Source organism: Mirounga angustirostris, unplaced genomic scaffold, assembly GCF_029215605.1.
Source record: "Mirounga angustirostris isolate CCGP_5_RB_7025 unplaced genomic scaffold, mMirAng1.0.hap1 SCAF_4, whole genome shotgun sequence".
Lineage (NCBI taxonomy): Eukaryota > Metazoa > Chordata > Mammalia > Carnivora > Phocidae > Mirounga > Mirounga angustirostris.
Window position 1 is genome coordinate 4,606,441 of NW_026991712.1, and position 14,548 is coordinate 4,620,988.

Below are 14,548 nucleotides of genomic sequence, written 5' to 3' on the forward strand. Positions count from 1 at the left end.
TACCCTGGAATTATGACCTGAGCCGAAGGCAGATGCTTAACGACTGAGCCACCCAGGCGCCCCTCTTTTGAGAGTTTTAACATGGTCCCACAAATTGGTTTACCAGATCTCCTTTCTGCGACTCTCTGCCCCTTTCTTACATTGTGGAGACTTGAAGGTGGCATTTGGAATAATTGGGGATTCAGGCACAGGGTGGCACAGCTTGATGGGCAGCTGGTACCCAAGAGAAGAAGAGCAGGCAGGATCTGGGGTACTAGCCCCGGAGAAGGGCTGAGCTGAAGAACAGTAAGAGGGGAGCTCAGGCTCGGCATCCAGAGTGCGTGGTGAACTCAGCATTGATTCTGGACAAAAGCCCAGGTGGGTGGAGTTCTGTCTTGGCTGTCACCCGAGGGCCCAGAGACCCGCCTGGGGTTCAAAACAGGTCTCCACCTTCAGTCTCCCTCGAGCTCCTGCTGAGTCCTGTCCACTTCAATGCCCAGGAAGCCTGCAGTTTTCACCCTGATTGGTCATTTATATCAGATTCGTCTGTCTCTCCCACATACACATGTAGACCCCTTGCAACTTGGGCACAGTGCTCTCGCCATATTCATCTTTGCATCCTCACTCGCTGGGGGAGCACCTGCCAGCAAGCCCCCAGCCAGTCCTCCTCCATTACAGAAGGCCTTCACTAGCAGGTGAATGAAGTTGGGCTTTTTTGAAGAATGTGCAGGATGGATCTGGAAGGTGCATTTTAGCACTCAGGCTTAGGTGATGTCGCAGGAGTGGATGGTGAACAGGATGCTGCTCTTACGTCATGTCAGCTAGGAAATGCCGCAGATGGAAGGTGTTGGGGGCCCGTAGCACCGTCGGAAAGATGCTCTTCTCAGCTTCCTGTTTGCATCAGCTCCAGCTGCACTTCTGAGGACCAGGGAGTTTGGGTTTCCCAGAGTTTCAGTGAAGGCTGCAGTCCAGAGCTGAGGACTCTTCACAAGCCTCGTGACAGAAGGCTCTGCCACTTACGGGCTGGGACCACCACTGGATTGACTAGAGCCTATGTTTGCTCGTCTGCAGAGTGGAAATATTCACATCTTCCCCAAAGCTCATTGGAAGGTTGGACAAGGTAACAGATGCAACGTGTCCAGCACATAACCCACATTTCCACGTGTCCTTCCTTTCCCCGCCCACATTTCAGGGGAACGTCAGTCTGTGCACACTCAGTGCCTTGTTCTTGCCAAACCTCGGCTCGGAAGCAACCGCTTTTCCCCCAGGCAGTATCGGCTTGCTTTTCCAGCAAGCTTTTGGAGTCTTGTGTTACGACTTGTGTCCAGCCACGAAATGGTGCATTTCTATCAAAAGCCTAAATTATCCGATCTGGAAATGACCATAGGGAAGCCTGGAGAGCTTGCCTTATTTTCAGATGGGGAAACTGAGCCCAGAGGCTGTTTCCTGATGCCATGTGGCCTACTATAAAGACAGCAGGTGCTGGAAACATCTCATTCCCAACATGGGCTTTCCCCACCATGGCACACCAGGCCTGAAGTGTTACCAGAAATGTGGGGCAAGGGACATTCCCCTGAACTCTCTCTGCAGATTGGCCACAGCCCTGCCCCCTGCAGGTGTTACCTTACAGAGAGGCTCAGGAAATGGAGGGCCACCTCCAGGTGAGGCCCAGGGGAGGGTGTCCAGCCAGTGTCCCCACTGGCCCATCTCTCCAGGCTGCTCCAGATGGCTCATCGTGGCATAGAGGAAGCCCTGCAAGATGGTTCTAGAGCCAGCCTGCCTGTGCTTGACTCCAGCTCTGAGCAGTGCAAACAGTGTTACCTTTGGAGAGTTATTTAACATTTAACGATTTTGAGAGTAACTGTATTGCATAAGGCTATCATGAAGATAAATTGAGTTAGTACTTATAAAATGGATAGAACAGTGCTGGGGGACATTTGCCATATGTGGAGGGTGAGGGGACAAAGAAAAGGTCAGAGACAGAGAGACAGGGAAAGATAGAGTGGGGAGAGGGTGAGCCTGGGTTCTGCTAGCTCAGCTTTGGGTATGTTTCTGACTTCCTTGCTAACTTATTGGGCACCTCTAAGAAGAGCTGGTCCCCTCTCTGCACCTTTACTTTCCCATCTGTCAAGAGGCCTGGACTCCATCATCCCTTAGGCTCCTTTCCAGTTCTTACATCTGATCGGTACTTAAAACAGTTTATTTTCTTGCAGGCCTCTCTGATTTCTTACCTCAGCCAAAAGGAAGTTTCCATCTCTCTTTGAGGCAGGCCCATCGGTCGCCTGGCCTTGCCCAGCTTGGAGCCAGGCCACAGAGAGCCGGTGTCCATCCATTACCGAGCCTGCCTCCAGACAGAGGCATGGCGGGGTGCTCGGTGTAAGGCAGGGGACCGTCCTCGCTCGAAGCATCTTGCAGAAGGTGTCTCTGCAGGCACAGAAGGTGGGAGGCTCTGCAGGCATGAGCGTGTCCCGATGACTGAGGGGCAGTAGGTCCGAGTGGCCTGTGCAGGGATGCTAAGCTTGGGACAGTGGGCAGAGTGCAAGGGGAGTCAGTCGGTCAGAAAGACAGGAGCCCATTCGCTCACTGAGGAGCCACAAGGGGGATGCAGTGGCCCCCGCTCTGTCTGGAAAACCGAGCTCCCAGGACAACTTCGGGGGGATGTGATGCTCACACTCCCGGACCCCAGGGTTCCTGCTCTGGCTTGGGGATAGGGGAGCCAGGGCACGGCAGCCCCAGGAAACTGGTAAGAACACCAGCTTTGGAATCCGAGGCAACAGATTCTCACACTGGCTCTGTGTCGCCTAGCTCTGGGCGCTCACGCAAGCTCACGTCCTGTCTAGCAGCACCTGTCTCAGACGGGGGCTCTGCGAGGCCCACTGAGTACGTTGTGAAGGCAAGTACAGAACCTGGCCCCTGGGAGCACCTCCTGAAATATTAATGAGACAGAGTGGGAGTTTCAAAGTGCCCAAAGCTGTGATGCGTCCTGTGGAATACTGGCCCCCCTCTCCGCTGTAGGAAAGATGTCAGGGAGACATCCCCCCAATCCGCCTCCTTCTGGGATGGTGGGAAGAGTTGCCCACCAGGTCTCACTGTGACAAGTGTTTGGTGAACACCCCCTGGGTGCTGGGGGCACGGAAACACGTTCCCTCTTTCACGAGGTAAAGGCTTAGTGGCAGGTGCCCGGCAGACACACAGCACACGTCCCTCCCACACTAATGTGCACTCCACCACCACCCACACCTGAGAGATGTCAAGGCCACAAGGCAGCCTCCATGCCATGGCCAGGGTGGCTCTCTGCTTTAATGGGGCGCGTGCTCCCCCTGGTGTCGGAGATCCAGAACCACAGCAGGAGGACGCGGCGAGGAGGGGCCTCTGGAGCTTTCCAGGCAGGAGTGATTCCATGAACGCCAACCTTTCTCTTTGGAGTCAAACGTCCAGGATGACACAATCTCGTCGGATTGACAGGACTGTCAAATGAGACAGAGCCTGCCTCCGCACCTGGGACCTGCAGGTGCTCAGGACAAGGGCAGGGTCCCCTTCCCTTTGCACGTAGGCACACCGGCCTGTCAATTAAGATTGTGAGTGTCCGAAGAGGTCTTAGGGTCCTTGGAATACAGCCATCATTCTTTGGTTTCTGCTTTTCACTATTTCAGCCCAGGGAAGAAGTTGAATCTCAGAGCAGGGTAGACTCTGTAGGCGGCAGCCCGCTTTGGCAGAAAATAGGATCAGGACTCTGGTCCCTGACCTCTGACTTGTCTCTCTCCTCCCTTCCTTCCGTCCCCTGTTCACATCACACCCCTTCCTGGCCTGAACTTCCTCTCTGCTGGCCCCTTATTGCTGGCTTATTTTTCTCTCCTCTGTGCCACGTCATCCCTGTTTTGCTTCACCAGCTTGTAACGTGACACCTTCCACGTGCCACATATTGTTGTAAGCATTTGGAATATATTAGCTCACCTAATCCTCACAGCAGCCGTAAGAGGGAGCTGCCATATTTGTAGGTTGGAAACTGAGTCACAGAGCTGCCAAGTGACTGGTCCAAGGTCACACAGCATAGGAGTGGGAGAACCAGGCTTTGGTCTGAGTTTGGGGTTGGCTGTGGCTGCCTGCACCCACCCCCCCCAGAGCCCCGGCTCCCACTGTCTGCCGGGAACCAAGCAGCTGGTCAGGTGTCCACACCCTGTCCTCTGTCATGCTCATGTGGTCGGTGCAGGGGGCGAGATCAACAAATAGCAACACAACAAAACTAAGTGTCAGGTCTTTCAGTGGGACCTACCCTTTCGAGTTCTGCTTCCCACCCCCTTCTACCCACCTCATGCCCCAGCTGGGCTTCTGTAGACATTTCAGTTAGAGACCCTGCTCTGTAGACGTCTGTCTCCCGTGTGTCTGTCTCTGTCTCTGCTCTCCTCAGCTCCTCTCTCCCGTCATCCACCCTGTGCTGGCCATTCTCTGCCTCCCGTACCCCCCCCCCAACGGGGAGCACACACATCTGTCAGCACTCCAGCTGTGCCCCAGCTGGCTCCACTCTCTAGCACGGTGGCCAGGGACACGAGTGGCTAACGCTAGCCATGCACCTGCAGCTGTCCTGAGTTGCCGTTGGAAGGCATCTTGCTTCCGGGCCTCACAGATCTTGCCCTGCATGTGCAAGGGTGTAAGAAATGGGGCTTGAGCAACAGATAGAGCCCTCTCCTTTGAGGCAGACCTTATGAAATTGTACATGGCCAACATGATTTTTTTGCTGAATCCTAAGGAAGTGCCCTGTTCAGGAGTGACATTTAGTGGGTTGACCCTCTCTAAGGAAGAGAGATTTGGGATGTCAGTAGCCCTTGTCTTCAGTCCTGGCCCCGTCAGAAGAGTTCTGTGTGACCCTGGTCTAGATATACTCCTAAGGTCAGTTTCCTCACCTATAAAGTGAGGGCATGGGATTCCATGGGTTCTGAGATCTTGCCCGCTCAATGGAAGAGACCCACAGGCCCTGTCGCTAATAGAAATAAAGGAAGAAGGGTCCAGAAATCCAGGTTCTGGTGCCTTTGCAAGCATGTCCCACTGGGGTTGAGTGGCTTTCCATCTGGGCCTCAGTTTCCCCATCTGTTGTCAGCCCTCCATCCTGCTAAACCCATGGTGTGTGGAGGAAGAGAATGTTGCTAACCAATGTGGAATTGGTTGGCAGAGAGAAAAAATGCAGAGAAATACCCTCTCTGTTCACCCAAAACTCATGTAATGAAAAGAGGTTTTTAGAGAATTACTATGTAATAGTGCTTGAAAACAGAAATATGCCCATCATTGTTCTAGAATTTTTGAAATAATTTCTGAAGGGCAGAAAGCAGGTATTCCTAAGTCTACATAGATGCAGGAGGGAAAGGACAGACTGGAGCTGGCGAGGTGCTGGAAGGAGCCCCAGGTTCTGATCCGTGGCTGTGGGCAGCAGGGGGCCTGGGGCAGCTGTCTGTGGTTAACAGGGGCCTTGTGCTTAGAGCAGCTGAGTTGGGGGCTCCTCCCCTGACCTCTGCTTGAACTGGTCAGTGGGAAGCATCGGTGTTTGCCCCCAGAGTAAGAGAGAGAACAGGTGGCCAGCACCTCCCAGAGGGAAAGGGAGCTTCCAGACCAAGAAGAAAAACTGATGTCCCCCACCCATCAGGAGTCCACCTGGCCCTGTGGTCCCCGGCAGTGGTCTCCAGTGAAGTGGGTCCGCACCCACAGGCAGGCACGCGAGACTAGCACAGGAAAAATGAGCAGAAGACCAAGAGTCTGTAATCATTCAAAGAAAACAACATCCTGAAAGACACACCAACCTTAAAAAAAAAAGGCAAAGAAAGAACAACCTAAGAGAGAAAGTTATAGAGAAATTGAGTCAAACTAACTTTCACGTGCGTCTTCTGGCCATTCCGTAAATGTCAGCTGGGACCACGCTTCCTCTCTGGGCTGGGCACCAGGACGCCCTCACGAGAAGAGTAGACTCACCTCATGTCCTCACATGAGCGAAAAGGATGGTAACACGGATCACAGATGCAAATCGAATTAACAGGAGTGAGGGAAATGAAATGGGACATGTTAGAGAAAGATGGGCCTCTAGTTTGGATTCAAAAGCCAAAGAGAGGACATTGACCTGAGCCTGGAAGGGTGCTGAGGAGCCAGCAGAGACAACAGTGGGCCCAGCACGTGGAAACGAGAAGCTGCTATTTTGGGGGGACTCTGAGAAGAAAGCCAGGGCTGCTGGGGTGGCTCATAAAAGACTGTTCGTTGCATGGACCCACCTATGGGAGTCTCCTTTCTCCACCAACCGAGTTCTTAGGGCCCAGTGGGGAGAAGAACACCACGGGGAACACTGGACAAGGACACTAGCCATGAGAGGACCACACCAACATCTATAGGCTTTGGCTCAAGAAAACAGAGCTGGGCTGGGAGGAAGATGGCGGCATCTACTCCCCATCTGTTATAAGCAGGTGTTTTAGATAGGGTATCTCATTCCTTCGTCCCAGGTGTCTTCCCAGGAAGGGATTATCATCATCCCCATGACACATGGTCAACAGAAACAGGCTCAGGTGAAGTAACTTGTCCAAGATTATAGAGCTAAGAGAGACAAGCCCAGCTCTGAACACAAGCAGATGGATGGGTGGGCATTGGCGGGATGTGTGGATGGTTGTTTACTGTTGGCCAGCAATTAACTTTTCATTCCAAGCACTGGGAGTGTAGCGGATGTTATACATATCCAGTGGATGAATGAACGATGAGTAAATATGCTCACGGTTTTATGAACTGTGTTACAAACCCCACATGTCCATTATTTTGTTTGACCCCATGAGATGAAGAGATGGCTTGGTTCAGAGAGACTGCATGGCCTGGCCTTGGTCGCAGATTTGGGAAAGGCAAAGCAGATTTAGGAATCTGGTTTCTCTGACCTTTGATGTATGAGCATTGAGCCATAGTACACATAAATTCTAGGCTGTTTTGTGTGTGTGTTTGGCTCCCCCGGTATCCAAAGATGCCAGGTAGAGGGAAAAGGTCAGCACACTTGGACATTAGCGGCCTTTGCGTCCCGTGGCTCTGACCACAAGGATGCCCATTTGTCTTCATCTCTTCATTTTCTTTCTCTTGCCAGGGGGAGCGAGGCCCGGATGGATTCCCCGGGAAGCATGGAGAGACGGGAGAGCAGGTAAGGGGGCATTGGGTCTGGTGGGCTCAGCTTTACTGGAGGACAGGAGCCTGACAAAGCTCTGTAGGGCCTGACTGCCTTGATCTCTGGCTCAGCTGGAGGCTCCGGGAGGCCTAAGGACCAGACCTCCCCTTACACCAGGGTGTGGGGATCACAGAGAACACACCTCTTTCAATCCATTCCATGGATGACGTGCACATGTTCAAAGTGATGTGTTCATTGCAGGTTCTTCTGCACACGTAAAAGATTACAAACAACCTAGAAGCTCATAAGTAAGGAGCTAGTCGAACAAATCAGGGTGTGGAGCTACAGGGAAATAACACGAGGCCGTGGAAATTGATGAAACTCCTAATGCACTGACAGGGCTGTTCTGTAAGCTATGTGGTTGAATGGAAAGTCCAGTACAAGCATAGAATGGTGTGGAAAATGGCATCTAGGACTTACGGGGACACGCACTCTCTATGGGAGGATGCTCAGGAAGCTGATAACCTGCTTGCTTCATTCCTTGCCTCTGTAAGAGGCCCCTCAGGGTCTGGCCGATGGGACCCGAAAAGGATTTTTACGCACATACATTTTGAACCATGGGAATGTGTTATCCATGAGAGTAACTACATCTAAATATTTAAATGGCTAAAACTAAATAAAACCTAAAATTCTACATCTGCTTGAAGACAGTTGGGAAAATACTTGTGTTGTATAACTTAATACATTAATATATCAGTAAATTCATACATTCATATTAGTGGCTTATAGATAAAGTAAGTATATTAATTATACTTGATATATAAGCTCATTATAATATATTGATTTCATTATATTAATATAAGTTACATTTATGGATAATCCCATCACTCCAAAATAACGTCTTGATTTATATTTATTGACACTTAACAAATTGGACTAATACCTTTTTAGGTCTTAGCCCCTTCCCTTAACATGGTGTCATAAACATACAACCGTTTTCTTAACTATTCACCAGGGACGGGACTCAGATGACCACTTAGTGTTCTGTGGTGTGACTCGCCATCATATATTCATATTAATTGCACGCTGTCCCCGCGCCAGGGCTGAGTCCTGACACTGGAAGTCCCCACGTGGTGAAAGCCCAGAAGGCAGGGGACGGCAGTGTGCATGGAGCCAGCGCGTAGTAAGATACTGATGGTGTGGACGCAGCAGGGCAGGGGCGTGGAGAAGCAGAGGAACAGCGAGCGTCACGGAGGGTCACGGAGGGTCTCCTCCTGTGAGGGGACGTTGGGTCTGTTCTGATCGTGGCTGTTTACAGGAAGAAAGGAAGGGAGAGAGCTCGTGTGTGCATCCCTGAGCACACCTGTGCCTTTAGGATGAATTCCTGAGAAAGTCACTTGTCAACGGGATGAATGTTCGTTGTCCCACTGCTTTGCTCTTCGTCCTCTTACGAGGAGACTCACAGGAGGCCCCCAGGGTGTGGTGGCTCGGGGCGCCTCCTCACTTCCGTTCCAGTGGGAGCTTTCCCTGCCTGGCTCTCCACTGGGACCCCCGTGGAAGGCTGCCCAGTGGGAACCTTGAGGAGGACCCGGGCTCATCGTCAGCATTTCCTACTCGAGCCCTCCGGGTCCTGGGTTTTTCCTGCAGCACTAACTGATCCTGGTCCAGAGTCCAGGCAGCCCTGTCCCTCCTCCCTCGGCTCTGGGGACCTCGCTGGTCCTCAGCACCCTCTGAGGAGTCCACGGGACACCCAGCGGGTTGTGGGTGCCTGCTTCCTGCCTCTCACCAGGAATCTTTCCTGACACATCCCTCGTATCCCTCGTATCCCTCGAAGAACAGTCCTTGTCCCTCAGAATGGGTGCCCCACACCGCAGTACCGGCTTGAGTCCAGAGGGGACCACAAGAGATGTGGCATTTGGGAGTCATTGGGAAAGAGTTTTCCAGCAATAAGCACTGTCCGGAAGTGTGGTCTGTCCATCTGAGGCAATGGCAGATTACAGCTTTGGAGCTGCATGGCCCCAACCTCTTCCTTCTCCACTCACTGCCACTGACAGTCCTCCCTTTCCTTCCTCCAGGGGAAACCTGGCCTTCCTGGCGTGGCAGGACCCCAGGGAGAGAAGGTAAGCCAGGCCTGGGGCAAGAAGGGATCTGGGCTCTGGGCAAGTGGGTACCTGGGGCGCCAGGGTAAAGTGAGGGGCCCAGGAACAAAGTGCAGACAGAGGTGATTAGCTGGGCCTCAGGAACTCGTCTCCCAAGAAATTTCTGGTTATTTTATTTAAATTTTGTTTTTCTACTTTGAGGAATAAAAACCCATTTCAAAACAAAACAAAACAAAATCCCTGTTATATAATACCCAGACATATTAAAATATTATGCTACTTAAATTGCCTTTTGGACTAAGGCAGGCCGTGAATAAATACCAAACAAAATCTTACCGGCTCCTCCTCCTCTTCCTCCATTTCTCCTCTGTTCTCTGCAGCATTTTAAAAAATGTGGTTGTTTTTTTTTACCAGAATCATAATTCTGAAAATGTACTAGATCTTTCATAAACGGAATAAAGATTGCATCTCATCATACTGGCCATCTCCTTTAGAACATTCTCTCAAGAAGGCTTAACTCAATAAATTCGCTGCTTAGAATTTCTGTATCTCAGTGGAAAAAAACGCATGTGAAGAGTCTTGGCAAATTGTGAAGTGCTCTGAAAATGTATGTGAAGATAATAGCCTTCCAGAGCATTCCGGGTGGCAGAGAAAACTAAGAAGGTACAGTGTGTCCTGGGTTCTAAGAGGAGGACCAGAGCACAAGTTCCAGATTCTTCAACAGGTTCCTAGGAAGGACATCGGGCATTGGGTTTGTGAATATCTGGGGAGAGGAGGGAGAGGAGGAGGAATCCAGGTAAACTAAGGCAGGTACAGCCCAGGGAGCATCACTTGGACTCAGGGTCACTCTGCAGAGCTCAAGCGAAGGTCACTGCCTGACGCGAACTAGTCCCAGCAATGGTGGAGAATAAAGGAGGAGAGAAAGACTGCTCTGCTCTTTACAGAAGCAGACGGAGTAGGTGTTATAAATAAATAAATAAACCCATAGGCTAAAGAACCGTCACCTGCAGAGTGGTGGCCGGAAGGACACTGATGTCTTCCCAACTTGCTCACTTGGGCTTCAGTTCTGAGTCAAATTATTCTCTTTCCCAAGTATTTTCAGATTTGAGATTTATATTGTTATATTATCTTGGCATCGGGATTTTAATATATTCTCACAGTTCCTTGACAGGGGATGCTAAATTCTAAAATAAGTAGTTTATTTCAAGTTACTAAGAGGGAACGATCCTTGAAGTTTGGATGTAGGTGACTTCTGCTGTTGCCCGTGTGTGTGTGTGTTTGTGTGTGTGTGTGAGAGAGAGAGAGAGAGAGAGAGAGAGGCAGGGGGGAATCCCAACCTTCCACCTCATTTGTAGATGTTTTTGGACCCCACAGTTTGGGCAATAGCTGAGTTAGTGCTTATTATGACAAACGATGCAGAAGTGCTAGGACAAGGTCATGGGGTCATGGTAGTATTTGGGTCATTCATTGGAAGAACCAGGAAACCAGGGATGCTCAGGTGATCCAATGCATCTCAGCACATTCTAAGTGAACATCATGGAGACAAATCTCAGATGTTTTACAATCTGAGGAAGTCGTCAGAACCACAGAGCTGGTCTTTTCTACCCCCTCACTCTACAGATGAGAGAATGGAGGCCCAGAAAAGTAGGGTGTCTTGTTTGAGACCCCAGAGTGGCCTCGCAGCAAGACCTGCAGATCCGCCTGCCCACACAGCAGTTCACCATAGATCTCCGTGTCAGGGAGGCAGTGTTCATGCCAAGCCAAGACTCCATGCTTGGTGTTGGTTATCTGTTGGCTCATGACAATCTTCCTGAAACTTAAAAGTGTAAAGCAACGATCACGTGGTCTCGTGCAGTCTCTGAAGGCTAGGATCTAGGTACGCGGTATACACACTGTTGGGTTGTCCTGGTCCAGGGTATTCTGTGCGAGACTGTGGACGGGCTGCCAGCCAGGCTGTGATGAGCTGAAGAATCCGCTTCCAGGCTCACACACGTGATTCTCAGGCCTAGGCTCCTCGATGGCTGCTGGCCAGAGGCTTTGATTCCTCATATTACATGGCCTCTCCGTAGGGCTGCACAGAAAAGGGGACGTTGCCTCCCCTGGAGTGAGTGGTGAGTGACCTGAGGTTGGGAGGGGAGGGGGCCCCATATGGAAGCGACCGTCATGTTCATAACCTCATCTTGGAGGCCACGCAGCATCCCTCCTGCTGTGTGCTGTTGGTCGCATAGCCTAGCACCAGTACCCGGTGGGAGGTCCCCACAAGGAGGCGGGGGCCGCTGGGGGCCATCTGGGGGGCTGACTACCACAACAGCTAAGAGGACCGTTGCAAAAATGCGTCACTTACATCATTTTGTCCTTGAACGAGTTACTACTCATCCCCATGCTTTAGTCTCCTTGTCTCTAAGATGAGAAAGAGTATCAGAGGGGACAAGCTTGACTCTAAGTCCTTCGAACAAGGCCAAACGGATGGAAAGGCTCCAGTATCTATTAGTTACCTGCACACAGTTATTCTGGATGAACTACAGGATCTTAGCCTTCCTTAAGAGTGATTTCGTGTGTCAGGACTTCGGCTCTCCTATTCTGTAAATGACCTGAGCAAATGAGAAAGCCCGTATTGGTTAATTTCATAACTGTCATTGAAAATTCACCTTTGTGGTATAAAAGTGATGATGAGTACAACAATAAACACAGCAAAAGTAAATGTGGTAGTGAGACATAGTAGAAATAAAGAAAAAGGGAGGCAGTCATGAATCCCAAAAGATTCATGGTGCACCCACGTACAACTAATTATCTCTCCTTCATACCCGTTTATATAATATAAAATAAGATAGCCACACAAAAATTACAGTAGAGCTCAGAACGACTTCTAGCAATCATATTACCAAAATATTAATAAGGTTTGTGGGAGCATAGGGAAAATGTAATCCTGCTTGGGCGGGGGAGCTGAGAGATGTTTATGGAGAAATGGAGAGATGAGCCAGCCGGGGTCTGAGGGCTTGGAGATAGACGGTCATGTGTATATCTGGAGAGGATACACAATGGTACAAAATGCTGTGTGTGAGCACGTGTGTGTGTGCATGTGTGTGTGTGGTGCCATGGAGAGAAAAAACTAGAATGGAAAGGTGTTTCTGAGACAGGACGTGTTACTGTATGTGAGAGACAAAGAGGAAGGGAGATCGAGGAAGGGTGACACTCATTAACTCTCCCTTCCCCTCCATTTTGTTGTGCAGCCAAAACCACTCTAAAATAAAGTCTGTTAAAAGAACATTTAATCGGGATCTTAGAAAAACTCCTGGTGCTAGGTAAACAGATGTTTTTCCAAGTCTTGGGCAGCCAGTGGGGACCGTGGGGTGGTTCAGTATCAGGAAAAGCCTGGCCTGTCCATATAATAGGACCTCGAATGTAGCGCAGGACAACATGCATGTCTGCAGCCACTCATTCTGACTCCGCTGCCCTGGGATTTAAGAGATGCTTTCGTATTTCTCCAGTGACTCTGTCATTCTTTGCCAGCTTATTCAGCGCTAGTCCTTTCATGCTTCCCCATGCTCCCTGAGCTAGCCTCGAGGGAAAATGACAAGTGTTGTCCCCAAGCCACGTGTAGGGACATTGGCTGCAAGTGGGGCCCTGGTTTAGCTATGGGGTGCGAGAATAAGAACAATGAAGAGTTTTCTATTGCACAGTGGACGAATGTGCCCCATGTAGAACCAAGATGTAGCTCACACCCTGGAAATCTGATGCACCCATAGACGTCATGGGCTGGGTGACCTGGACACAAAGCAAGTCTTTTGTACATCTTAACTTAGTGAAGATGGATGGGAGTGATTTGTGTGTGACTTATTTGATAAACATTGAATGCTGACCACGTGCTGAACCAGGGACTTGGCGCAAAGGATGCTCCATAAGGTGTAATGATCGCTCTGGCCAGGTCCAGTGCGGGGCCTGGTGCAAGCAGGTGCTCACGGAGTAGTGGACCAAGAGCTGCTCTTGAGCAGGAACTGGCTCTGAGAGCACCAGCCAGATCTAGGCCCTGATCCAGCACCAAAGAGAAAATAAGGTCCCTGTGATCTTGACACAGACATAAGAATTAGACACAGAAAGTCTGAGAAAATCAGGAGGCGGGAGGGAGATCCAGCATGGCAGCCGCATGAGGCGGAGCGCAGAGGAGGAAGTGGTCCAATGGGCTTGTGTGGATAGTCAGGGGCCTCAGAGGAGTGGGGACCAGCAGAGGAAGGTGGCAGAAGGTACGCCATCGAAATGTTTGTCATTTCTGCACAGGGTGACGTGGGGCCTGCAGGACCTCCTGGTGTACCGGGCTCCGTGGTAAGTGCGCACGCATTCCCGGGGGGGGCGGAAACATAGACCTTACACTGATGGGATTGCGTATTTGGAAGATTCCTTGCCTCTAAAAATGGGGAGGTACTCCTCCGACCATATGAGGTGGATATAAGGCTTTCAACACTAAAAGTGGGATAAAATCAGAGAAAAGTCAGGAATTGCTGCATTACAGCGTGCTGTGTGAATACCCTTGATGGAGCTGTGGGGAATGACTGTTGAGAAAACACCACCACTTTTGCTGACACGTGGTTTGTCCCACAGGTGCAGAGAGAGGGCCTGAAAGGCGAGCAGGTAAGAGGAATACAGCTCCTCCCCAAGTGGGGCTTCAGGTGGGAGCAGGGACAGAAAGGCCAGGCCATGGGGTTGAAGCTGCTTGTGGAGCTCAGATGGAGCCTTCCAGAGATGGGTCAAGTTGATTTTCCACCAGGAATGCAAATCCCCACTCTGTATCTCTGGGTCCCTTTTGGGAACTCCGGATGTAGACTCTGAGTCAGCAAAGAGTCATGAATCATGGGGAAAGGGGAGCTGTGTCTAATGCAGGTTTGGCTTCTGTTACCAGGGAGCTCCAGGACCACGGGGTCACCAGGGCCTACCTGGGCCACCAGGAGCTCCGGTAAGTCACCCCCCCAGGCTGGGGTCTGCTCTGAACACCTCAAGGTCTGGAAAACAGTGATTTTCCCCTGCTGAGCTCTGTGGTATTGCAGGAGCTGGTCCCGTCCCCTGGGGTGCAAGATGCTGATGTTGCTATCACTCACGGGAGCAAGCTGAGCCCTGTCAAGTGAAGTTGCCATTAGGCAGTTCCCAAGCGTGGAGCTGGACTTGAAACCCAGAAAGCCCACCTTCACAGCCCCTGGTCCTAAACAGGCTGTGAGTGGGGTTTCTGGTAGGCAGTCTGGTGTTTTAGGTTCCATTTTCTTTCTTTCTTTTTTTTTTTTAAGTAGGCTCCAGTCCCAATGTGGGGCTTAAACTCACAACCCCGAGATTAAGAGTCACAGGCTCTACCGACTGAGCCATCCTGGCA

General features: G+C 50.8%; 1 protein-coding gene across 1 annotated transcript in view; it reads left to right on the plus strand.

The window, feature by feature from the left end:
* Nucleotides 1–14,548, plus strand: part of COL22A1 (collagen type XXII alpha 1 chain) — a 227,617-nt gene that overhangs the window by 78,620 nt on the left and 134,449 nt on the right. Inside the window, exons 16-20 of the mRNA XM_045895568.1 lie at nt 7,076–7,129; nt 9,169–9,213; nt 13,468–13,512; nt 13,789–13,818; nt 14,087–14,140. Coding sequence (XP_045751524.1) covers nt 7,076–7,129; nt 9,169–9,213; nt 13,468–13,512; nt 13,789–13,818; nt 14,087–14,140 — 228 coding nt within the window. The remainder of the gene's footprint in view (nt 1–7,075; nt 7,130–9,168; nt 9,214–13,467; nt 13,513–13,788; nt 13,819–14,086; nt 14,141–14,548) is intronic.